Source organism: Carassius carassius, chromosome 5, assembly GCF_963082965.1.
Source record: "Carassius carassius chromosome 5, fCarCar2.1, whole genome shotgun sequence".
In the NCBI taxonomy this organism is placed as follows: Eukaryota; Metazoa; Chordata; class Actinopteri; order Cypriniformes; family Cyprinidae; genus Carassius; species Carassius carassius.
In genome coordinates, this window is record NC_081759.1 from 33,227,919 (window position 1) to 33,254,655 (window position 26,737).

General features: G+C 38.3%; 1 protein-coding gene across 4 annotated transcripts; it reads left to right on the top strand.

Annotated features, from left to right (window-relative positions):
• Positions 1–1,402: 1,402 nt before the first annotated feature.
• Positions 1,403–26,571, top strand: LOC132141350 (glutamate receptor ionotropic, NMDA 1). Of its 4 annotated transcripts, XM_059550786.1 has the most exons (21): positions 1,403–2,091; positions 6,504–6,638; positions 7,238–7,414; positions 9,121–9,183; positions 9,923–10,020; positions 11,180–11,301; positions 12,016–12,190; positions 12,713–12,857; positions 13,168–13,254; positions 13,353–13,488; positions 13,575–13,702; positions 13,899–14,063; positions 14,709–14,827; positions 15,028–15,140; positions 15,276–15,424; positions 15,993–16,150; positions 17,306–17,467; positions 17,655–17,764; positions 18,121–18,266; positions 22,066–22,176; positions 24,578–26,571. In XM_059550786.1, the coding sequence occupies exons 1-21, from the start codon at positions 1,843–1,845 to the stop codon at positions 24,641–24,643; spliced, it is 2,814 nt and encodes a 937-aa protein (XP_059406769.1). In that variant the 5' UTR covers positions 1,403–1,842; the 3' UTR covers positions 24,644–26,571. The 4 variants fall into 4 exon arrangements, with proteins under 4 accessions (XP_059406769.1, XP_059406772.1, XP_059406770.1 ...); XM_059550789.1 differs by lacking the exon at positions 22,066–22,176; XM_059550787.1 differs by lacking the exon at positions 9,121–9,183.
• Positions 26,572–26,737: the final 166 nt, after the last annotated feature.

Here is a 26,737-nt window from a genome sequence, read left to right on the forward strand (position 1 = left end):
ATGCTATATGTGCATGTGTTAGCATTTATACTTCTGAAGCATATGGATTGTAAATCCTATTCATATGATTGTGAACTAATTTAGTCACTGTTTACACTTAAAAAAACGGCATATAGGATTTATCATTTTGAACAATTTTCACTCAGGAATTGCTATAAAATTTCACAATTAATTACAAAGAACAGCAAGTAGCATTGAATTAAAAAGTGACATTTTGAAGTACAAAGACTGAAATTGTATTTGCTTGTAAAACATGCTCCATTAATTTTTAGTACTTTTTGAAAAATCATATTTTACAGAGCACTGAGTCATATCTCAGGCAGTGGTTGGGTTTGAGACAACATCAAAGTACCTGCCAGCAGCAAACTTGATAAATAATAACATACGAGTACAAGGCTGGTACTTGCTGTACCCAGACGAGACCTTTATAATCAAAATTCCATCCATGTCTGACTTAAGTTGCAGTTTTATCCCTGATAATGAGTGATGTCCTCCCAGGCACTAGTAATGATGTTATCTAAATGCAACATCAAAATGATGCATTTCTTTTCCGTCACACTAGAATACATATATTATGTCTATGTTTGATTGAATTTTTCTTACAGACTGTTTTTAGAAGAATCCTTCATATGTCCTAATTATCTTATAAAACGCAGTTTTCATAATTGTAAGTTACTGTGTTTGGAAAAACAACACTTGACGGAGATGCTTGTTTCCTTGGTAACGGGGGTCTCGTAGAATTTCTCCATTGCACTTGAACGCGCCTGTTGTGGAGCTATCTACGGGTGATAGATGGAGACAAGCTCCCATTGATTATTTTTATGAGAAAAAACATCCCTCTCTGTTTTAAATGAAGAAAAAAAAAAAAGTCTATCGACAGTTCGGCGAGAACATAATGAATGTATAAGAACGACACGGATTTATCAATTTGCCATAAACGGATTTTCCAAAGAGCAAGCAGGGCTACATTAACTTGTAATGTGTCATATTAAAGGAAACGAACGATATACACATTTAAATGTCATCAAAAGATTAATGCGAAAGCATAAATGATATATCCTACGATTCCTTAGTGAACCAGTTTGTCTGTTTAAATAGCCTACTGGTTGCCTCCCTTTTTGAGAAAATTCTGGACAAGTGATAAACAAAAATACATGATATGAGGAAACGATCATCTTTCAGTCTATGTTTTTTTATATGCCAATTGTACAATAATTGACACAAAACTAATAGCCTACGCACTTCTTACTGGTTTCGTGTGACTTACACATTAACGTTAGAAAATCCGTCCAATTAGTTCAATCACAAGGTACAGTAATGACCTGCGATTTTCCACGCATTAACGCAAATGTTTTGAAGTCTATTCGACCGTGACAGACTACTCTGTGATATCAGGCGTAATCTGCGAGTGCGCGCGCATCAGTGTGCGAGCTCACTTCTCAGCACCAAGGACAGCGTCTCTCACAGAGCATCAGGTCACCCTTGACAAAACCTTGACTACGATTCAATCACGCCAAGAGTGGGACAAGTGAGCGCAGATGACTGCAAGATTACTGCAAAACTGATTTTTCCACCTTCTCCCCAGAGAGAGAGAGAGTGCATATGTGAGGCGACTATCAACAGGAGCGAGCATCATTCTCTACAAAGGCGTGTTGACATGGTTCTTGAATATGAACGGGTTTCATGAGTGAAGCCCATTCCTCTGCGGAGTAGTAGACTGAGGCGATCGCATTCCAGTGCTGTTGGAGAGGACGCAGTGAGAGCGGATCTGTCTAATCAACGGGCATCGACACGCATCCTCCACGGGGCACTCAGCTGGACTCCTCTGCCATCCAGGGCAAAATGCGTCTGGTTCTGTTCGCTTTCCTCATCTCGTGCTCCTGTGCGAGAGGCGGATGCGAACCCAAGACTGTGAATATCGGGGCTGTCCTGAGCCAGAAGAGATATGAACAAGTGTTCAAAGACGCTGTCACCCAAGCCAACAATATATACGGCAAAGATAAGTTCAAGATGAACGCTATTTCTGTCACCCATAAACCAAACGCAATCCAGATGGCACTCTCCGTATGTGAGGATCTCATCTCTAACCAGGTAACCCTCGCAAGCCAGTCTCTTCAACTCATGCGAATACTCAGTATATAGCCTAGCCATTTTGACGTTATAATAAAATCTTTAAAAAAGATGTTTTGAAGTGGCTTGTCACACAATGATTTCAACGTTTGATTCTTTGCAGAAAGATGTCTTTATCTTTCTTAATGACTATATTATATTTGTATTATATTGTTAATATTTAAAAACCCCACCATTTCTATTGACTTATTTTGAAGTGCGAAGTCACCAAGTCTCTGAATTTTTTATTTTATTGGTTCTTGCAAAGAGAAATCTATCTATCTATCTATCTATCTATCTATCTATCTATCTATCTATCTATCTATCTATCTATCTATCTATCTATCTATCTATCTATCTATCTATCTATCTATCTATCTATATATCTATCTATCTATCTATCTATCTATCCATCCATCTATCTATCTATCCATCTATCTATCTGTCTGTCTATACACCAGTATGTTAAAGTATCAGTAGACTATTTTAAATATATTTTGTCAGATACTTAAATCAAGCTGTCATTTTATTTAAATCATTTTTATATGTTTATTTTATATATTTATATTTTATTGTATATATTTGTTTTGTTTGTACGAAGTGTTTCTGGTAAACGCGAAGAAATACAAATCTTTAAAAAAACCATAAACCTGCATTCTTTTTTAAGAAAAGGTATTATCAGCCAAATTTAGTTATTGCAACTTTATATTCTGCAAAGGCAAACACTGCTGCGAATCTCGACTTTAGCGCACATTGTACGAAAGAAAACATTCAACAGGATCCGGGGTCCATTTTGACCTTACCGATGAGTGAGTGAGCACTGCTGTGATGGGAAAGCTGTAAGGCTGTGCTCAGAGGTTACATGCACTGAGCCTGAAATAATGAAATAAAGTAGGCTACCTAGGATATGAGACAACCTGTGATTCATGTGGAGTCATATGAACACAAATTCAAGCATGAGTAAAACATTTAAGGTAACATCACTGACCCCTCTATGAGGCGCCATGGCACCACAGTTGATCCACTGCTTCTATTTTATTGAAAAAAAAAAAAAACGAGGCCAACATGGCGCCAGTCTCGTAGATAACAGCTGCTTTGTTCTGCGAGGAAAGCTCTAGCAAATTATTACACGGTGGTGGAGGCAGAGATTATGGCCTTCAACGCTGTAACACGGATTACCATCCAAATCACACCCGTCTACACAGACCCGAGCGTGCGCATACTGTTCATGACAACTAACTCCAAACTGATGATGTTTGTTTAACACTTTGACATTTCGCTGTCATCCGGCTCCTCCAGCAAGGTTAAAGAATTGCCTTAAAGTGTAGAAATGCGTCAATACATAGGTGACAAATTAAAAAAGTTATGCGTTGTGTAGGCTATAACCCTCTGGAAAATGTTGGTCATTTTAATGGAAAACACTAACCTTACACACACTAAAGTAAAAACCATGATGTTAATGGCAAGGCAAGGAAAAACAATCTATATATATTTAACAGGACAGGACATAATGTCAAATTATTGTAACATATTTATTTAAATATTTGTTTCTTATCATTTTTGCTACCAGTTACCAACATTAATATGATAACTAGTGATAATCTAGCCAGACCCTTCGCAAAGACCCGCCCTCCTTAGTTACTGTTGCTATATCCGACAAGCCATGACGCTCTCTCACTACACACCATGTTCTCGCGCAGTAAAATAAAAACATCACGGAACAAATAGAAAACTGTCAACTCCCCGACAGAGAAGACAGCGCAGGTTACTTATAGTATGAAACAATTTGACATTTTTAATAAATTCAAACAATAAATACCGTTTTGTGGGTCTTTAAATGTGTCGTGACAGATCACTGTTGCGCCTCAATTCAAGCGGCACGTGAACCGATCATCTTTTCATTTTAAACGTTACCTAAATCACAAAATGAACTGGAATGAACATCAGAACGTATTTAATTTCAGCCGCGGAAAGACGTCAATATGCAACATTTTTCAAGTTTAAGTCCACCAAAATTAATCTGATTTGTTTGTCGGGCAAAATAGCGGATTTAGCGACTGGTCAGATCGCCTGTCAATCAAGCCAGATGTCCGTACAGTATCCCGCCTATCATATGCAGTTTGGGCTACACACAAATAAATAGATAGGTCGCAAAAAATTTGATTTGAATTTTACCTGTAAATGATCTCTCTTCCGCTAAGAACATTTCGCTGATTTTTCGCGCCACTATGAAACGAGAGAGCGCGTGATTGCGTCCATGCCTGATAGAGCCCTGCAAAGAGGACTTCACTCCATATTACAGTTTTTCTCGATTGGTTTGGCTCATTTCTTGAAACCGAGATGACATTCTCAAAACCATAAGGTCATCTGGCCAAACAGTCTTACAGTTCTGCTCAACATTATAGCTCACTAGCAAAATCAAATATCTTTCCCCAAACTCTTCTTCCATGCTTCAAAAGCAGATTCCTTTCCCATATAAAAGGTCAGTACAGTCAAAATAGCACAGATCCTTCTCAATTGCCTTGGCACATGTGCATTCATTTAGTGCTTTTGTCAAAATAACCTGGATGGTTTAGCACAACACCATGGATCCCCTGCAAAAGCTCATATCTCTCCCAAAACAGTTTATCCATGTGTCAAAACTAAATATCCTTCTCATATAAATAGTCAATGCCCCCAAAATGCACTATACCTTTGGCATTGTTTAAGCACTGCAAGTCAAAATGCTTAGACGTTTTGTCACTGAGGCACAGGTCTAGCAACAGAATACCACTATGAATAAAACTAAAAGATTTTACAGTAAAATCAGCCTCCAATAAACCACTCATACTCAAGGAAACTGTAAACATTTTTATTCGTACAAAGAAATGTTAACATTAGAGAACATACTGTGAAAAGAAAACATATACAGGATTCTGTAAATGTGAACAGTTATAAACACAAACAAAAAAAAACTCTAGCCTACCATACTGTAAATAAAGTTTCAGAACTATAGTACAGTAATATTTTCAGTGGTCGCCATTGTCACCCTCTCTTTCCTGGCCACCATCCTCATCCTCCTGGCCATCGACGCGCTGCTCTCTGTTAGGCCATAAATTCTCATCCACATCGCAACGGATATTTTCTCTTGCGATGCAGCGAGGGAAGAAATGGCGTGAATGTCTCAACCATCCCCTACATTGATCCCCTGTGATGTCCTCACATGCAGCATCCATTGCATGCAGCAGGGCCCTCTGGTCTTGAGCCTGATGCTCATACACCCTCCACCTCCAACCTGATTGATTGTCAAGTACTGTCATAAATTTATCAAATGTTCCAAGAAATTCTTTCATGGTATTATATCTTTGACTAATTTTGACAGTTGAACAGACAATTGTGCATATGATGACTTACACAATGAAACCATGCTGATATGTTTTGGAGAGAGTAACCATTTCACTGAAAAATCAACTAATCAGTTTAGATCAGCAAGATCTATTTATTTGGAAAATGTGCTAAATGTGGGCTCATTGTGCTAACTGTAGCTACTTGTACATAATCATTTGAAAAAAAGCACAGAGTCACTTGAGACATGTACTAAAGCATTTGCAATTTGATAAAACCAATGAAAAACGACATTCTGTTGTGAACAATTGCAAGGTGGTTTGGAGATTTGTCCATGTTATTTTGAGAATGTCATCTCGGTTTCAAGAAATGAGCCAAACCAATCGAGAAAAACTGTAAACGAGATTCCAAATTGCAGAGGCATATAGCCTACGTTTAGCTCAGGGCCTGCACGCTGTTTAGGGAAGAACATGGATACATTGCTTCACAAAAAGCAAATAAGTACATTTACCAACCTTTCATCGCAACTGGAGTTTCATCTGTGCTCGAAGATGCTGTATTACAAGTGAACTTCGACATATGCCCTGCTAACAGTGAGCTTTGTAGTAAATACTACGTAGGGACCGTTAATTTGCAACGCAGTCTATGAAATATCAAAACGTTCAAATGACACACTTGACCAATCAGAATCTAATAAGTCATGTAATATTGTGATTCAATTATATTTCTTGTTATTTAGTGGATGTTCATGTCATGTTATTTTTGTTGTCCTATTTTTTCAGCTTAGTAGTATTTGTTTGGCAACAATTCTTATTTGAATCATATGGTCTTCTAGTTTACTGTTACTATTCGTCTTCTAAGTGTTGTTATGGTTATCAATATTTTTCTATTACAGATTTTAGTAGATCAAGTGGGTTTGCATAACTATACTTTTTATCATTCATTCATATAGTATTTGTATTGATTAATGGATTAGAGGCCTTTTAAAGTGTAATTTAGAAGTGACAAAATCAAAACAAGTGACAAAACTTTGTCAGATTCTCTCCTCACTTTGATCCTCATGTCCTCAGGTGTATGCGATCTTGGTGAGCCACCCACCCCAGTCCAATGACCATCTTACTCCAACTCCGGTGTCCTACACAGCTGGTTTTTACCGTATCCCCGTAGTGGGCCTCACCACCCGCATGTCCATCTACTCTGATAAGGTAAGTGTGGGAGACCAGCAGCTGGTTTATGACTCAGTATATTTCAGACAGAAATTCTGCTTGCGTTCCACTGCAGATGTCATCTGTCCTTTTCTTCAGTCACCTTTTTTTATATGGTTTGCTTGGAGTTTTGAAGTGTGAAAACCTTTTTATTGTGAAGGATATAGTGTAGCGAAGCCCCAAAAATATAATTTTGTGTGACAGCATTGTTAGCTTAAGTACATTGTAGACCCATTGAAACCAATGGAGCTACGATCGGCTTAGGCTTATGATGCTTTTGGGAAAAACAGAACCCATGGTTTTCTAATCTTCCTCCAGGACAGAATAATGTGACAAATGTTTACTCGTTTTTAGTTCTAGTGTGGTCATTTTTTAGACTTTTAATTAAAAACTCTCATAAATACTGCATATAGCGTTGTGATCGATTGCCTCTTTTAGAATCACTTATACTCTTTGCCTTATGGCATCTCGGCATGCTAAGAAGTGATGTTTGGATCCATCTGTAATTAATTACAGTTAAAGTGATTAAATCCTAATGAACTGAAATTGCTTCGGGCCTTTGAGATTCACTAGTTCTTTCCCCCCAACCGTCCATCTAGAGCATCCACCTCTCCTTTCTGCGCACGGTGCCACCCTATTCCCACCAAGCCCAAGTGTGGTTTGACATGATGCGTGAATTCCAGTGGAATCACATCATCTTGATTGTGAGTGATGACCATGAGGGCAGAGCGGCACAGAAAAGACTGGAAACCCTGCTGGAGGAAAGGGAGACAAAGGTGAGATGCGTGGGCTGCCGACTCACAGGGCCCAGCGTGTAAATGAGTGTGTGTGTAAGTCAGCGTGTGTTCCTGTAACCAATATCACAGAGGTCCTCTATATATGTTAAATGTTTCCTTTTTTCTGTTGTGTAAACACATTTCTTTCCATTGGCTAACATTATTTATGCCAGAGGCATCAACAGCGTCTTAAGTGGTTTATCTGCAAAACTTTGTACTTTTCTACTCATCTCACATTGCTTTTTACCATAGTCAGATTTTCCTATTTGTCTATCCACAACAGGAGCAAAATGAGGGACTTAGTCTGGGGCTGTGCAAAATATCAACGGCAAGGGGATTTGGTTGTTTTGCATTTCTGTGATTCTGTGAGAATTTCTTCCCAGCAACAGACTGTTACTGATTTATTGAATGTTCTCTGTTTGCAGCTTTGTGCTGTTCAATATTTCACATTATGTAAGAAAGAAATTTACAATAAATTTGAAGCTGAAGGTAGTTATGCACCATGTGAGCATTAAACCTCATCAACATTTGCATTTGTACACATACGTAGACCAGTAATGAAAGGTTATATATGCAATGTCTAAATTTGAACAAAATAATGATTTGTAATTCAGTGAAAAGAGCCATTTCATCGGGATCTGAATCCATTAGCATGGCACTGTATTTTAAGGACACCCGCAATGTCGTTGCAATGTCATTTTCAGTAATGGCAGCCCCAAGGCCAGCTGTTTTTATAGGCACATTCTCAGACTGTTTTGGGAATCAGTAGAAGGGCTCATGAAAGTCTTTTGCTTGTGTCAGTTATTAAAATAAAACCTTGCCTGTATGTTGTCCACACGGTTGGATGGCTGTATATAAAAGCTGCAATTTAAAGCCATTTTGATAGACAAGAAAAACAACTGTTTTTCTCAGTCTGTTGAGAGTTTAGGGGGCAAACAGGCTTTTTTTTATACAGTCAGGCACAAAAAATCTTAACTCTGCAAATATGTATTAAATGTATAAAAAATGATCTTGAATAATCCATGTTCATACATTTAATCTAGGAGAGTTTTACTCATTTTACTTTGGCTCTCAAAAGCAACAAATACTTGGAATACAAACATAAAAAATATAGGTAATCAAGATTCTGTGGCTCTAAAAAATTTGCATTATCTAAATAGAGTGCTTGAAATATTTTATTCCGGGCCATATGTCTGGACAGACGTGTCTTGTGGCAGCAACTTGCTGTGCTTCATGGACTGTAGCTGATGTTCTTTTATGGTACATTGTCAAAGAAATGTAAATTAATGGATGGGAATAGGTTGCACTTGAATGTACTGCATCGTTAACAAACAGCAATGCATTATAACGAAACAGAGGCAATAGCGCTTATTATTAATTGTGCTAAAGCAAGGAGCGCACACACTCAGGGCAAGTGTTTTATTCAAATTCAAGTTAAAAGGTTCAATTAAAAATAAATATTATGAAAAGAATTAAAGGAGGAGAAGTCATGGAAATAATAGCGTGCATGTTCAGGCCATATGCAAGGATAGATAAGGTTGTCTGCTCCATGTAGTCTTTGTTGATGTTTTTGCAAGCCCCAGGATAGAGTTTCCCAATTTGAAGCAGAAAAGTGGAGATTTGTTGGAATGCTTTACTGCGCACCATTTATAACTGTTTATAATATTCTGTGTCTGCATATTTTCTCTGTGCACATTATTCATCAGAGTAAAAACAGGAACTATGAAAACCTCGACCAACTGTCCTTTGACAACAAGCGAGGACCCAAGGTATATTTGCATGGTCAATGCACGCCGCCCAAAAGTTATCTGAAAGTAGCCACTAGAAAGCAGTCAAACAGTCAACAAACCGATTCCAGAGATCCTTATCCTGCCAGCACGTCTATTTATTTGTTTGGATTCTTTTTATGATTTCAATCGAGAATGGGTTATTTTTTCTGTTAAAGCGTATACAAAAACTCGCTCCCCCACCTCTCACTTTTTTATTTATGTGTAAAGGAATGCATGTATTGAAGCCAGCAAGATTGCAAGTCTATTCTTTTGACAGTGCGTGGAGATCTGGTCGTGTGGGACAGGCACTATCCAGATGTTACTCCCACCTTTCTGCAGCATTTCTTCCTTTTTGTTGATTTTTTGTTTTTGGTTGGGAAAGAAGCCACCACCACCACCACCTTCCTTCACCTGTTTTTTGCTTTCCGGTTGCATCAATCTTCTTCTCACTCTTCCTCTAACATGCACGTTTTTCCTTGGAATCTTGATTCCCTTGAGTTTGCATGTGAAAATGCTGAACTTTTTTACCTGCTCCAAGCTTACTTAAGTTTTTTCATTTAAGCTGATTATCTCAGAAACCTTTTTTTACTTCATTTTTTAAAACTCCCCTCCCCCCTTCAAAAAAAAGAAAGAAAAAGGAGAAAAAAAACCAAACAAATAAAAAATGCAAGCGCGCAAAGAGCATGGTTCATGGCGGGGATGAGTCAACTACTTGACTAATGTTGTGTCCTAATCCCAGGCAGAGAAAGTGCTCCTGTTCAGCCAAGACACAAATCTGACGGCTCTGCTCCAGGAAGCCAAAGAGCTAGAGGCCCGAGTTATCATCCTGTCTGCAAGGTGAGTTCATCTCCACTGTTTAACCCATCACTGTTAATCGTTATTGTTACTGAATAATACATTTGGCCAGCCAAGAGACTGACTGGCAAAAATGGTGAAGCTTGTGTTTGAGAATTCTGAAAAGATATTTGTTTTACTGTTTAATTCAGGTGGAATTTTAAATTGCATTGGTCACATCTCACAGGAAACTGACACTGATTTTGAATTTAAATGGATTCGAATGATAGGACTATGATTGGACTGATTTAGTAAATTGCAAGCCAAAGAAATTCAGGTAGTGCATTCTGGGAAATAAAGTGTTCTATCCTGGGGCTGTGTTACAGAAAAATCCTAATTTAAATCCTATCCTATTTGTTTAGTAACCATGGTCATTTCACTTAGGAAATTAAACAATTTCACATCAAGTCAAAAATAAAGATAGGAAGTTTCTGTTACAGCCCCTGGTCCAAAAAACCTAATTTGTTAAATAAATTATAATAATATAATATGATATGATATAATATAAGCCAAGATGGACAACTCTTGTTTTGGAAAATGTAGTTTTTCTAGTGAATTACAGTTTTTGAAAAATTATTATTATTATTTTTTTAATATACTTCCTTGCATTCAGAATCCAAAATCATGTTCGTTTCAAATTTCAGTTCAGATTAAGGAATCTAATCAGAATTTAAAAGTCATTATTAGTGCACTGCATATATTGGAACCATTTCAGAGAGTTGATGCATTCAAATATATTAAAAATTATTGTAAATAAAGCTAAAATGTCCAGCCTCAGTACAAAAACTTAATTAGGTGTTTTCAGATTAAATGAGCCGACATCTAATTTGTTAACAAGAGATTACTTCAAAATGTCAGACAGTTTCTCTGCCCTTCATGAGTCACTCATCATAATCAGGCCCACACAAAATATGCAAACTGACTTGGGGGAAATCTGAGGCATACTGCGTAATGATTTAAACATGGCAAAATGTTTTTTACATTCTTTCTGGTGACTACAAATCTATTTAACATAAAAAAATATGCTAAGAAACGTGTAGTATAGCTGATTCTCGGATTTCTGCACTCACAGATTCCATGCGGACCTGCTCATAACATTAAATTTTGAGGTGTTTAGTCCAATTAATACAGTTTATTACTACCAATCTTTGTCCAATCACAGTGAAGATGAAGCTGCAGCCATTTACAAAGCAGCGCGCCAGCTGAATATGACAGGCTCTGGTTATGTTTGGCTGGTTGGAGAAAGGGAGATGTCTGGTAAAGCACTGAGTGAAGCCCCAGATGGTATGTACTTTTCATCCTATCCATTTTCATCCGCTCTTTCTATCTCTCTCTGTCTCTCTCTCTCTCTCTCTCTCCCAGGCTTCTTAACAAACTGAACATGTTTGCCTTTTAAGCTTTTTATACGATTACAATTTGCAATCCCCACCGACGAATCAGTGTCTGTGCTGTTCTTGCGTGTTTAAATGTTTAAACATCTCCATGTTTAAAGGTTTTAAACACAGTGATTCTTTCTTCATTGTACTGTGCTTTATGTCTAATGTTTAATTTGTTTCATTTTTGAGTGTTTGTCCTTTCTTTCAGTAGACAACAAATGATGCAATAGAGAGTTGTGGTAATCCATATTGGTTTGAATGTGCATACATTTTTAAGGTTTGGCTGTCATGAGTTTATGTATAAGTGGTGCTTTTGCTACCTCCACATTGAGGTGTGGATATGATGGTAAGCGACAACTGCATTTCTTTGTATACAACTCTTTTATATACACATCTGTGTTAAACTTCACGCCATTCTGCTCAGTGCTGACCCTGTCCTGACCCCCCATGACTTTCACAGTCCTTCTGTTTGTCTTGAGACAATTAGTCGCTCATATGCAATGCACGTTTGTTTCTCTCTCTGGCAATGTGTGCATTTCTTTATTACGAGTATGCCTTGACGTGTTCTTGAGTCGTGTTGTGAGGCATTGGCCAACACCATGTAATGTTGTCAACTGGGCAGGCTTGCTCGGCCTTCAGCTTATCAATGGCAAGAACGAGTCTGCGCACATCTACGATGCCGTGGCTGTGGTGGCCCAGTCCATTCAGGAGCTCTTTGAGAAGGAGAATATCACAGAGCCTCCTCGAGGCTGTGTTGGCAATACAAACATCTGGAAGACTGGCCCACTCTTCAAACGGTGAGGCCAGGGATGAGCGCTGGCTAGCATTCGCTAGCTTTCCAACAAACCATCCATTTGCCGTCATGCATTATCATACATTACCACTGGTCTGGCACTGACAAGAGTGGAAGCGTTCACACCAAAAAATATTGAAACCACTAGCTTTTGGCATCTAAAACCACGCCTTGACTCCTCAAACAGAGTAATAAGCGAGTGCAAGGACACATCAAGCCTGTTAAGTTGTTGCTTACATTGGCCTTCTGGTGGTACCAATTTGCATTTGAGACCCAATTTGAGACCCTTATAGGTGTCATTTCTGTTCTCCTATGTCTGTGCCTGCACATTATACATGCCATCTGACTCCACACGGCATCCCCTAACTCTTCCCTAGTTATCGTCATGTCTTTTTCTAAGACATACCTGCATCTCCATCTCTGAATTTCTGGTAAACTTTCATTACTTCCAGTCATCGTCAATGTCTTCCTTTGTGTTTAAATGAGCATTTTGTGCCTTTTCTAAAAAACCCCTCTGGTGTACTAGAGTGCTGATGTCATCCAAGTATCCAGATGGCCTGACAGGCCGCGTGGAGTTTAATGATGACGGAGACAGGAGGTTCGCCCACTACAGCATTCTGAACTACCAGAAAACCCGGCTGGTGCAAGTGGGCATCTACAATGGCTCGCAAGTATGAAATAGGCGCAGTCTTTTTAAAAAGCTGTCCTTCTGCTCAGTGCAAACATTTGCTATTTAAACAGTTTGGACACTAGCACCCTTTGTAATTTTTGTAATTGTAATTTTATTGTAACACGTTACAGTAAGTTTGCAGTATTAAGTTTTATGATCCTTCAATGAACAGCAGTTTCTTTTTTTTTCTGTGCAAAAAGGAGCCTACATATACAGTGAAAAACATTAGTTGTCAGTATTTCTTTCAACTTCAACTATATCCAGTATAAAAATAAAATGACAGTTATTGACAGGAAAATATTATGTTTCAGGTTGTAATGAACACTCAGAGGAAGATTATTTGGCCAGGAGGAGAGACTGAAAAGCCAAAAGGGTATCAGATGTCAACAAGATTAAAGGTACTTTATTGCAGAGGTTTTTAATTTATACTTTTTTTTAAATAAATAAATCAATCGAAAACCATGCATTGACATTCAGTTCTCATGTTATTTGATAGATTGTCACCATTCATCAAGAGCCCTTTGTCTATGTGAAACCAACGCTACGAGATGGAACATGTAAGGAAGAACACACTGTAAATGGAGTCCTGATCAAAAAAGTGATCTGCACTGGCCCCAATGAGACCATTCCAGGTAGGCATTATGTATTATATTAAATACAGTTTGTTGAACTTAAGTTGTGCTTTGTCCAGATCTGACAGTCTCGTGTAACTCTATAGGTCGGCCCATAGTGCCTCAGTGCTGCTATGGGTTCTGCATTGACCTTTTGATCAAACTTGCAATGACAATGAACTTCACCTATGAAGTGCATTTAGTTGCTGATGGCAAATTCGGCACTCAGGAGCGTGTGAGTATTACGATAACTTTATTGATTCTTCACCAGTCTGAAGATTTGCATATCTTTTCCAAGGTCATGCAACTAGGCTTGTCTGCACATTTCCAAGTCTTTCTTTACAGATGCTGTTAAGAATCTACTGAAATGTACATAAAGTAAAGTGCATTTAGCCATGACAAATTGCTAAAAGTTATTTCCATGATAACAGGTAAATAACAGCAACAAGAAGGAGTGGAATGGCATGATGGGAGAGCTCCTGAGTGGCTTAGCAGACATGATCGTGGCTCCACTTACAATCAACAATGAACGAGCTCAGTATATAGAGTTCTCAAAACCGTTCAAGTACCAGGGGCTCACAATACTTGTCAAAAAGGTGAGCCTCAGATGATCTACTGATCATCGTTTGCTTTAGAGAAGAATGAACATTTTAAATATAGATATTTTTGATCCATACAATGAAAATTAATGGCATCCAGTGTTGTTCTGGACCCCACTGACATTCGATGTATGACCAAAAAACAGTTCTTCAGAATATCATGTTTTCTGTTCTACATAAGAAAAAAAAGTAATACAGGTTGGTTAGCAATAATATTAAGTTGAATAAATAAAAAGATAGTTTTCTTTTTGGATGAACTCTCCCTTGGAAACTGCTCTATTCCGCGAGGCCAATAAAAAAAGGATGATCTGGTGTCAGTTTAATTTCAGTTTTTAACTTCAATTTCAAATAACGTATCTGAGATGTAATTAATTTTTGGAAAAATCCTCTGAGAACATGATTTTCTGGGACAGAAATAGTATAACAGTTTCTCGATTTAATTAAATTCCCTGAAGTGGACTTATCTCTGTACTGAGAAAACTCTGTGATAAATCAATTGACTCTGGAGTACAGTGAAATCTATTAATACACCCCCTGACCATTGTACTGTAGATATAGACTCCATTTGATGCTCCATATGGTGAAGCATGTGGCAATGTGGGTGGTGTTTGTTGGGTTGGATAAAGCTGTGTTGTTTTGCAGGAAATACCACGCAGTACACTGGACTCGTTCATGCAGCCTTTTCAGAGCACTCTGTGGTTACTGGTGGGTCTATCGGTCCATGTTGTGGCGGTGATGCTCTACCTATTAGACCGTTTCAGGTAATAGAACAATATTTGTAACATGCATAACACCTTAATGGGGTAGGTAGTTTATATATGGGGTAGAATGTAGCCTGGTATTAAGAACGTTTGCAGAAGATATTGCAGAAGATATCAAAAGTTTGGCTGAAGGTTAACAACATTTTTTAGATGCAGTTTAAAAGCATCTGTCTTTGACTGATATGCACTTTGCTGTGCAGCCCGTTTGGAAGGTTTAAAGTAAATAGTGAAGAGGAAGAAGAAGATGCCCTCACCTTATCCTCTGCTATGTGGTTCTCCTGGGGTGTACTTCTGAACTCCGGCATTGGAGAAGGTAGACATCAGCAATAAGATTATTATTCAGTATGTTGGTGCTGTGAAGTGGAAATATTGCTGACTCTGTGTTTGATTGATTGTGCAGTAAGCATAATTTTCTTTATCGCTCTCACCTCTCTGCTAACATTCACAGGTGCCCCTCGGAGCTTTTCAGCAAGGATTTTAGGTATGGTGTGGGCTGGTTTTGCTATGATTATAGTTGCATCGTATACTGCCAATTTGGCAGCCTTCCTAGTGCTGGATCGGCCTGAGGAGCGCATTACCGGCATCAACGACCCTAGGGTGAGCGCTAAGTATGAAGCAGCTTTACATGTTATACAACAGAATATCAAATAAGACTCTAAATTACCATGCACTGAGATTTCACATTTCACACGCTATAAAAACACCACATATAATTAAGCACGGCAAGGACACATAATTACGGGTCATTCGCTCCCAAAGGTTATTTTTATTTGCCTTGTTTCATCGTAACAGTCATGTCAGTTCTGTCATGTGGGCTGAACATTTACAAAGGACTCAGTTTAAACATTGAAAAAAGGATTTAATAACATTTTATGATATATTTATTGATAAATTTACAATTGTGTTTAATTAAAGTTGTAGATGCACAGAAACAGAGACTTCAGTGAACATTTTTAGGTCACGATTACCTTGGTTTACCTCTATTCCCACAGACATTTTCCTCTCAGAAATATTTCATGTAATTGCGAAGCCCGTGTTTTTGATTTTGCAGACACCAAAGACCAGTTTAATTAAATTATTCATCAAGTTCTGAATACATTTATCTTGCATAGCACCTATTTATCAGAGTTCATCCAGATGGTCCCGCTGTTACCTTATATTTCAGCTGCGAAACCCATCAGACAAGTTCATCTACGCCACAGTGAAGCAGAGCTCTGTGGACATTTACTTCCGGCGCCAAGTTGAGCTAAGCACCATGTACCGCCACATGGAAAAGCACAATTACGAGAGCGCCGCTGAAGCCATCCAGGCCGTGCGAGACAAGTCAGTCAACAATCAAGAGTTTCCACTAATAATACTATTTTTGATATGTCAGGACAAGTTTATTGGAAGATGTTGTTTTAAATCTTTAATATTCAAACAGGGGCTGGGCATAGATATGGATGCCAGGAATTGGGCAGCAGAAAGCTAAATTACGAGTCAGTATAAAGGGTGACACATCCTCCTCTCCCCTCAGTGTGTGTGTGGAGAGCAGAGAGAGGCTAAACCCCTGTTAGAGTGATTCAGTACAGTATTGATGCTGAATACAAAGCAGGGGGGAGCTGTATGTTAAAGAAGGACCTTCAGTACAAGGCTAAGACGGGAACAGATGGCAGACTGCCAGTGTGTTTAATACATTTTCCCTACTGATTTTTAACATCTGGAGTTCTATAATCTCCAGGAATTAGTTCCACTTATCGCCATTTAGAAGATGCCAGTTCTCAGACATTGGTATAAAAAGTAGTAGAGTTTTTTTTTTTTTGTAAAAATCCAGATGTCTGAGACAATGACAAACTAGGATTTAATTTAATCTCATTTAAACTTGCAAATAAAGTTTGGGATTTTCAAAAATGTTTAACAAAGAAACATTGTGACATGAAAAATATTACTTAAGATTGTGAATCATTTCTAGGTCACTAATGAAATAAGTTCATTTGTGTCATTTATCGTGTGACTCTTTGTACAGACAGATCTTCTTGCTTCCACTCGAAGCACAAGATGTTCTTTGGATCATTCTCAAATCATGCTGCATCAAATGAATCATCAGGTTTCACACAAACATGTGGAGTTAATGCAGCTTGTTTGCTGCTGTCATTGAAGCAAAAGAACAACAAAATACTAAGACGTTTTGAAATTTAATGAATTGATCATACGTGGCAGTAAAATATTTACAATGTTACGAAGAAAAATCCTTTTGAACTTTCAGCAAAAAATCCTGAGGAAATTGTTAAGCAACACAACTATTAACAGCACTGATAATAATAGGAAATTTATTTTTGAGGACCAAATAAAGCAATGGCTGCTTAAAATTAAGCTTCAATTAAAAATATTTCAAATCATAATATATCACGATATTACTGTTTTTACTATATCAAATGATGCAGCCTAGATGAGCATAATAGCAAATAGGGAAAGAAATTTTTTTTTTTCTACCCATAGCAAACTCCACGCTTTTATATGGGATTCAGCAGTGTTGGAGTTTGAGGCCTCACAGAAATGTGACCTGGTCACCACAGGCGAGCTGTTCTTCCGCTCTGGATTCGGTATTGGGATGCGTAAAGATAGCCCGTGGAAGCAAAATGTCTCACTGGCCATCCTCAGGTATTCTCAATCAAAACTAATCATCCACAGTGCGCAGCTATACTTTTGTTTGTTTTTCTCTTTTCTCTCTCTCTCTCTCTTGCTGTAAGCTAATTCCTAGGCTTACCGCGATCTGTCGACTGTTTCTATTTCTGGAATAACCCTTTGTTATTCATTTGACTGATGTGTTGGGTCTCTGAACTAATAGTTCCCATGAGAATGGCTTCATGGAGGACTTGGATAAAACCTGGGTCCGTTATCAGGAGTGTGACTCCAGAAGCAATGCACCAGCCACGCTCACTTTCGAGAATATGGCAGGTATGATCCACCTCTCACAGGATCCCTTTTGCTTTCTGAAGAGCTGTTGACACTGACGCCGATCAAATCCCTCAAGGTCGTTGAGTCTCTGCGGTTTTGGTTGCTAGTAGGGGTTTTACTTGACTGTATCATCCAGCTGTATCATGCGGCAGATCAGTAGTCGCCACATCATGTCTCATTTGCATTGAAATAAAACCAACTATCACCAATTTACATATCACAAATTTTCAATGAAGCACGTTGCCAAAAATTGAAAATTCATCTCTGTCAATGTGAATAGGCCTTATCAGTAGTCTCTGTCTGTTGCCCTCTTTGTCAAATTGAAGAAATTAGGAAATGTATTTTTCATCACACAGGCGTGTTTATGTTGGTGGCTGGTGGCATCGTCGCCGGGATCTTCCTCATCTTCATTGAGATTGCGTACAAACGACACAAGGATGCACGCAGGAAGCAAATGCAGCTGGCTTTTGCAGCAGTTAACGTATGGAGGAAGAACTTACAGGTACAGCTGTTCCCCAATCCCCCCCAAGCCCCCAGGCCAGTGGTTTCTGTCACAGAATAAAGAAGTCTCATAGATTTCTTCTAGTCGCATGTCTGTCATGATGCGACTTAAAGGTCATGATAAGGCATAAGTTAAGCAGTGAGCAGCAAATGGTGCAGTGAACAAAGGCATTTGTCAATATTTAATGCATGCTGAACACTATTAATGAATCTGTATTGTACAAGGAATAAGGGGTAAAAAGAGTACAATGAACACATTTTTTTTTTTACTTTCTGATGCCAAGGACCCCCAAATATGATGATGCCTATAAAGTAAACTGTGAAACTGACTATTAAAAGATGAAGAGATTTTTATAGTTTGGAAAAAAATTGATACACTATTGCTATGCTATGAAGTTATGCTTTCCAAGGCAGTATTTAATATTTTGTATATATTTTAACAATTATATTGTGAAATATTTAAGAAGAAATATAGAAGAAAATATAACAATACCAAAAGAAGAATATATAACAATATCAAGTGAAATTAACACAAAGTTAAATGTTTTCCTGATAATATTTTTGTGATTTGCTTTGGCTGTAGTACAAAGACAAAATGAAAGCCAATCATTTATTTTAGGAAGCAAGGTGTTTGACTAAAAATATCATGCATAGTAATTTTCTCACATAGTATAAAAGGGTCTTTGGCTTAAAAAACTTTAAGTTCCTGCTTAATATCATACCAATAATAAAACACTATTACTCTTAGAAAGCAAAGTATAATTCACAGTTCTGTTCTGTTGATAATACAGTACACTGATTATGAATATCTGCTAAATGAACATAACCTCACAGTAGTACAAAAATGCCTCAAGGTAAAAAAAAAGATAACAGGCCTATACATTAATTTGGCCATGCAACAGCAGACAAGTGTCCAATAATTCCTTCATAATAATAATGATGAGTGTTTCACTGCAGATCCATGCAAAGACACATTTCTTCCCATCCAATCGAACTGCACAGCATGATAAAGCAGCTCCTGCAGCCTGCTTTTATTGAGCAACTTGACAAATACACATACACAAGCATTAAAGGAGCCTGTGATGCTGCTGTGGAGTCAGGAAGATGCATGCTGAGCAGGCTGACTGAATGGACCTGCTGGGCTCTAGCAGGGATCAAAGCGTCCTCACGCCCTATACAGATCAGTGTCTGTCCGCTGCTGGCCTCCAGCTGTATCCATACACAATGGGTCACAGGCCAACACGATACCCGGATGTTGGCGGAAAGTAACAAGGTCAGCCTGTTTGAGACTTTAAACCTGGCTGGCTTGCACAACACGTGACTACAGCTCTGAACTGCTGTGAAAGTTAGTGCGTTGTTGAAGTGAGATTACTTTTCCTAATGGGATGCAAGTCATTGAGCATGGCCTTGTTACTTTAGACCCATTATTAGCAGACACATATTTCACCACAAGGCAAACCCAGTGTCAGTGCAATCTGATTGACTTCACACATCAGAGATTCATGTTATAGAGAGTTAAGTGTTTTAACCTTCGGCTTTACTGCCTACTTGAGTCACAAGACAATGTTGCATGGATAATACGCCCACATGTCCTGCCCACTTCAAGTCAGAGGTCCGGCATTGTTGAAGGCTCATAATTTGAGATGAACAAATTACCATGGAAGAGGTCTTTTTGATGGATTTTCCTCCTACTGTTTTATCAAGTAAAAGAAAAATAATGCTCATATAATTAAATTGCAAATGAGCCTCCATGTAATCCCCATCAGAGCGGGCAAACATGGATGTTTAACTGCCGCTAATGGCAACCGAGTGTGCCGATGAATAATTCCTCCCTGAAAGCTCAAATCAAATATTCCACACAAAACCCGACACGCTTACTCCAGGTGCACGTGCAATGTATGCAAAAGCCGTACACACAACTGCTTTCCGAATGCATGAACAGACAGATCTGCCCTGGGTGCATTTGCATTTCAAACCAGAGCGAGCCAGGAGCAGATCAGGAGCCCATGTGATGTGGGCTAGCTGCCAACTCCAGAGGCACTACCTCATCACAGGGCTTTGAAATGCAATGGATGAAAGCACTGACGGTTAAAGGAGCTTGTACGGTCACCCTTTCTATAGAAACCAGAATGTATTATGTGAAAACAAATGAAAATCTTACTGTGGGCATTTTTTGTGTCTTGTCTCTTTTACAATGTTGTTTGAAAGAACCAGACAGTGACTAATAATTCACAAATGCTGAAGGAATTAAAAAAATATTTTACAAAAAACTGTTTAATGCACTTTACTTTACAGAAGCATTTTGGTTGGCTTTGGATTCAAGACCTTTTTTGGAGAACAAAACCTATAATATAGAATTTTTGCTTGATTATTTTTATTTGAAAATATTTGTTTACAATTTCCAAGTCATGTGATTCAACCAACATGCAGCAGAAACAGGAACTGTAAATAAGTCTCTTAAAAATCATATCATTTGACCTTTTTATGAAAGGGCAAGTTCAGGTTGTAAAATGTCATGTGGTTTTACTCGAATGGTATTTAACCTATTTTTGGTTCTGTACTTGATGGTTAAACAACATGACATTTTTGAGTCATCAAAATGAATCTGGTCTTAAATATGGTATTAAAAGTTTGTCAATCCTTATAAAAAATAATTTTAAAGAAAAAATATTGAAACTTTTATATTCCAATCTTATATCCTCTGTCCTTATTATGTTAAAATGGTTCATGCATTGCTGTAAAGTAAAGTGCAGTTGCAGATGGCCACATTTTGAGTCGCTCATTAGAAACATGGTCTAAATGTGCTAGTCAATGAGGGAGTGACGGTGCCAGCCAAGGTCAACTGTCATGTCATTCATTTTGCATTCCCTTTTTGGTTCCATGTATTGCATGTCTTCTGGTTGAATTCACCAACCCCCTTCCCGACTCACTCGTCTCTTCTTATGAGCCCGCGCATCTCTTCCTCCTTCCTTCATATACCCATTATACCCTCACCGGGGTATAATGCCAAGGAACTGTGTTAAGTTTCGACTGTTTATTGATGAGTTGTTCATTTTCCCTAAAATAATAGAACATCTTTTCCCTCTCAAAACGGAGCCTGTTTTTTTCCCCATCCGATTCTACGTTCATTTTGCTTTCTTTCCTTTGCTAATGCTTTGGCTTTCCATTTATGGAGTTGCAGAACTGTGGATGAGTGTGGTCTGATAACACGATCCACAGCAGTCCTCCTCCTCCCCTCTCTAGAGTTTCAGGATTGTAAAAGAGCCGAAGTAAGACTTTATGCATATATTCTCACCCAGTCTACACTCTTAAAAATAAAGGTGCTTCAAAAGGTTCTTCACAGCTATGCCATGGAAGAACCATTTTTTGGTTTCACAAAGAACCATTAAGTCAAAGGTTCTTTAAAGAACCATCTCTTTCTTACCTTTATAATCTGGGGAACCTTCTTCCACCACAAAGAACCTTCTGTGAAATAGAAAGGTTCTTCAGATGTTAAAGGTGGAACCATTTGTTCTTTTGTGGCATCGTGAAGCACCTTTATTTTTAAGAGTGTCTATGCCAGTGTCCTCTCTCCATGTAGAGCGCTGTGGGTGTGTGAAAGCACTGTTCTGACTCACAGTCAAGATGGAGATGGAGTGTGGACAGGAGACGCCATGTTAATTGTGATAAGCGCTAAAATTAGCAGGGTAGTACCATTCAGTAGCTTTAGTATTCAAAGTGGGTGGTGATGGTTGGAAACCAAACACGCTCTTCCAGAGAGCACAAATAATTGTTCTACATATACTGTATATTTATTTTAGGATAGGAAAAGTGGTAGAGCAGAGCCCGACCCCAAAAAGAAAGCCTCTTTTAGGTCCGTCAGTACCAACCTGGCCTCCAACATCAAGAGACGTAGGTCGTCCAAAGACACGGTAAGAAGATTAAGAAAATGACGCCCTGCCTGTACTTCTATCTTCTCGCTCTCTTTCTCTCCCTACTCGGCTTGCCCTGTTTCTTTCACTCTCTTCCTTTCTCCTGTCATCTCATCTCTCCTCTCCAAAACAAACGTCTCATCTCAGACTCTCTTCACCCTCACACATGGAGTTACAGTCATGGCCACATGTCTGTCAGTCAGCCATCTATACTCCATCCAGACATCTGTTGGGAAAGCCCAATCAGGGATCTAGCTGCCAGGGAAAGTGTGTAGAGGGAACCGAGGACCAGATTTTTGGGGGGCTTGTGGGTTTGACCTTGCAGGAGGGGGTGAGGTAGCTTCTCCTTTTTAGCGCCTGTGCTGGTCATTCTCCCATGCCTAACCTGAATGTGACTTTATTTTATGCTTTTCTTTTTCCCTTTCTTTATGTGTACTCTTGTGTCTCTCCTTTCACCGCTCGGTCCTGTAACCGTTATTTCCATGTACCTAATCTTTCTTTTATTGTCCCATTTTATGTGGTTGCTGTCACAAAGTCACCCTGTACACCTCCCACGATGCACGGTATTGCCGTTAACACCCAAAGACGAGATACACTAAAATAACCTGGGCTGTTCCCCTGGCAGGCCTGCACTACCAAGATCTTTTTATTTTTAACCATCCAATGTTTTCTTTGCAGTTCTATGAATAAAAAAAAAAAACACACTTCCATTTTCAGGAAATGTTGCTCAGATGGGTTTTTGGTTGACGTTTACAACGTATTGAACTTTCAGTTAGATTCCCAGATGAGTTCATTCACACAAACGCCTCCACACTGTTTCTTCGGTCCCACAGGTTTAATAAGACTGAGGATTCAATACAAACAAATGTGCAAGCACAGACTATTTCATTGCATTACTTTAATTGGTTTAGACTGAGTTTTTATTCAATTGCACGCTAGGCATTTTCTGGGTATGGCAATGATTGACCTGGGGCTTTGTTGCATGCACACTCAACTTGAGAGATTATTCTGATTGGCAGCTCGTATGGTTCAATATTTCAAAAAATATCCAAATCCATGTCGCTCAAAATTCAGTTGGTTTCTCCTTCAGTAGGATGGTTTGAATCATTTACAGAGGTGAGGGTGCAAAATGTGTTTTATTAACCTGATATGATTTCAAAATGCATTTTCCAAAGATGAAAGCAGAATAGGAGCAGATTAAAAACACAAAGTCTACTAGCTAAGCAGTGCCAAAATGTCTTTTTGAACTGATGTTTATCCATCACAGTCCTAATCATCCTTTTCTTTTCTATCAGTGTTTTTATAAATGGATTTGAATGGTGTTTTGAATGTCGGTGTCCACACCACATGCCACACTGCCTCTCTCTTCCTCTACCAGCATGACACTTCTAGTTGTTGTAGAATAGTGCTCTAAAGCTGTTCCCCTGTTTGTAGACAGGGAGCGCTGTGGTTATGCCTCGGAATTGACTTGACTGAGGGTATCACAACACCCACTAAAGCCACTTCTTTTGATATATATATATATATATATATATATATATTGAATCTTATCCCTTACTCGTAACCTGTATGATTATATTTCTTCTGCCAAACACACAGTTAGATATTTTGAACAATGTTTTAGCCCATTAAAAGTCAGTTGGGTCCAAAACAACGCTCAATTGACTTTATGTGTGTGTGGGGGGGGGGGGGGGGGGGGAGGGGGGGCACTGGGACATTATTTAAAATATCATCTTTTGTGTTCCACAGAACAAATAAAATCATCCAGGGTTGGAATGACGATATGGACAGGTGTAAAATTTTCCTATGTGGAGAGTGTCACAATAAATAAACCTTTCAGTGTAATAATACTATAGATTCAGACAAATTGAGAGCTATGGGGGGTGAAACCTGTGTCGAACTGGAATGAACTGCACCTTGTGCTGCATATCGGGTCCGGCTGTCATATTTCATTAGGACAGTTACTATGGAGACAATACTTCTAGGTCAGGTAAATGATTAGCCGTGGGCTGGGAGACAGAGTGCTCTCGTTTGTGCCTTTACAGGGTTCTTGTGTAGACATTTTCGCATGTGATATATGGTGCCCATTTAGGAAAGCATATTCATTTAGGACTGTAAGCGTGAGCAATGATCCTTTAAGAAAGCAATTGTGCAATAATGAATCTGTGACCTTGTTCACTCTATTTACCTTACAATGCAGTCTGGGGAGGTCTGTCTGTGTGTAAATCACAGAAAACTTATTCTAGATGACAGATAAACATGGCTTGCAGTGGGTGGAGAGATCGCCTCCGTCATAACAACATGAACTAAATACCGGTCACGGGAGAACAAGTGCATATTTAGGATTATGCAAATATATATGCACTTACTTTCCCTTTTTCTGTTTCCTCCTCATCTGTAGCCATATCCTACGGACATTACTGGCCAGCTCAACCTGTCAGACCCTTCTGTGAGCACAGTGGTGTGAAAGTGGAGAGAGAATTGAATTTGACAGGCAGAAAGAGAGAGACTGGAAAAGCTTGAGACAACACCTTCAGCACCGTCATTTGAGCAAAATCCACCCCGGCTCAGCATATGCACACTGGATATGAAACTTTTATGGACACACTGTGCCAAATTCAATCACACTAGAGCAAATTCACACTGCCACACAGCTTCACTTTTTACAATTTTTTGCATTTATCTAAAATGTAAATATATATATTCAGATTTCTGTTTCTCCACATTAGGTCATCATTCAGTCTTAAAAAAAAAATAAAATACTGAGCAGTTTTTCACTTTTATGATTCAGACATAATTATGTTACATACAGTACATATGTATAATATGTCTTTCTACCTCCACCTAAGATATATGTAGCTTATTTCAACACTTTGGTAGTGTTTTGATGTTTTCCCATTTGAAAAGAGCAAACACAGAACTTAACTTTGACTTCTTTGTATATTTAGATTCTAAAAAGTAGGTTAGGGTAGAAATTGTGTTGCTATGAATACTACTGTAGGCGAAAGTTTGGTGCATTTTGATCATCGTTGCACTTTGCTGTACACTTTTGTTTCTTAATATGTGATTCTCTCCCTTCACTGCCATTTTCACAACACTCCTGAAGTTATCCAGGTTGCTTTGGACACATACTGTGGATCTTTTTTCACTACTTTATTTATTTATGTTTTTAATATTTTGTACAAAATTTTTAATGAGAATTATCTGAATATCAGCATATTATATGGGGTCTATCCTGCCAGGGGCTAAATGTAGCAGATCCAGCCTTGTTTTATCATTAAAAGTTTAAAGACAAACCTTCAAATGAACGAAAGGAACCCGCTTATGAAAAAATGTGGCGTAGATGTAATGAAGCAGATATTATTACAGGATTTTTGAGCTTAATTTTGAACCTTGCTTGAAATTCCCTGCAATAATTTCTGTATCATTGTGTTAGCTGGTAGCTAGTATCTTTTAGCTACCACACTGGGGAACTTTCCTCACATATATGATATATATGTACATATATATCATCATATCATTATAATATATAAGCAGTATTATATTTTGTCTGTGTGGAATAATAACACTAGATGCTATTTCCATCGTTTGTTCCAAGCTTTTGCTCTGTGGACTAGTTAAATGGTTACCAGCAAAATTGGTAATTTATATTATGAGTCAGTCGTCTTTTTCTGTGAGCTTTTAAAATTATACTGACCAATAACAGGCGTATTTAGATCACTGTATAGAACGTTTGTCTCAAACAATCTGAGGGCTTTGCTAACTGTTGTGAGAAGATTAGAATGTGAACTATGTGTACTGTAACAGTAAGTTATGAAACTGTTTTATAAGATGAACACATGAGAAAAATATATGTTTTAGATTAAAATTGAGAGTTTTTATAGAAAACCATTAGATTCAGGGTTTGGTGGTCTTTGCCTAAAAATATTATGCTGGTTTGTGTTCAGCAAGTGTCTGAAGTCCAGTTTTACTGTGAACATGACTGTAAACTGCTTTGTGAAATTCATTATGAAGACTGTAACACGTTAAGCAGATACACAAATTCTCTACAGATTCATAATCAATCCTTCATAGAAAAATACATGCTGCCATATGCACTGCTGTGTCCATCAAGCTAATATTTGAACATATAATTGAAATCTGTGTGGTGGAAACCCACGATGGTGGCAGGGTATAAATAAAAGTGTGCAGCCTGAAGTACTTGTGAGGCTCAAGGGGAAGCACATCTTTGACAAACAAAGCAATGTAACCCATTCACTGTTGTATGCAAACATGCATTATTTCTAAGGCTTTAAAATATTGCAAGGCCATTTAAATCTGCTTTCACCATATTTCTCGACTACCAAATGTGCTTTTGATGACTATTCCAATACTGTTTGTGTAAAAAAAACAAAACTCCAGAATTAAATTCAAACAAAGATATATGTTAAAAAATGTATAACTGTTATACTCCAGTGTGCCAATAAAATATATATCAAATGAAAAAAAAACCTGGACTGAATAACTTTATGCTCAATGTTCTCTCTCTGCCCTACTTTTTGTTAGAAACATTAAAGTTTCA

Bases quoted from the DNA above. Each gene is read 5' to 3' on its own strand.
- LOC132141350 (XM_059550786.1), top strand. From the start codon at position 1,843: ATGCGTCTGGTTCTGTTCGCTTTCCTCATCTCGTGCTCCTGTGCGAGA. The intron at 11,302-12,015 runs GTATGTACTTTT...TCAACTGGGCAG, and splicing joins ACTGAGTGAAGCCCCAGATG to GCTTGCTCGGCCTTCAGCTT. The intron at 12,858-13,167 runs GTATGAAATAGG...ATTATGTTTCAG, and splicing joins GCATCTACAATGGCTCGCAA to GTTGTAATGAACACTCAGAG.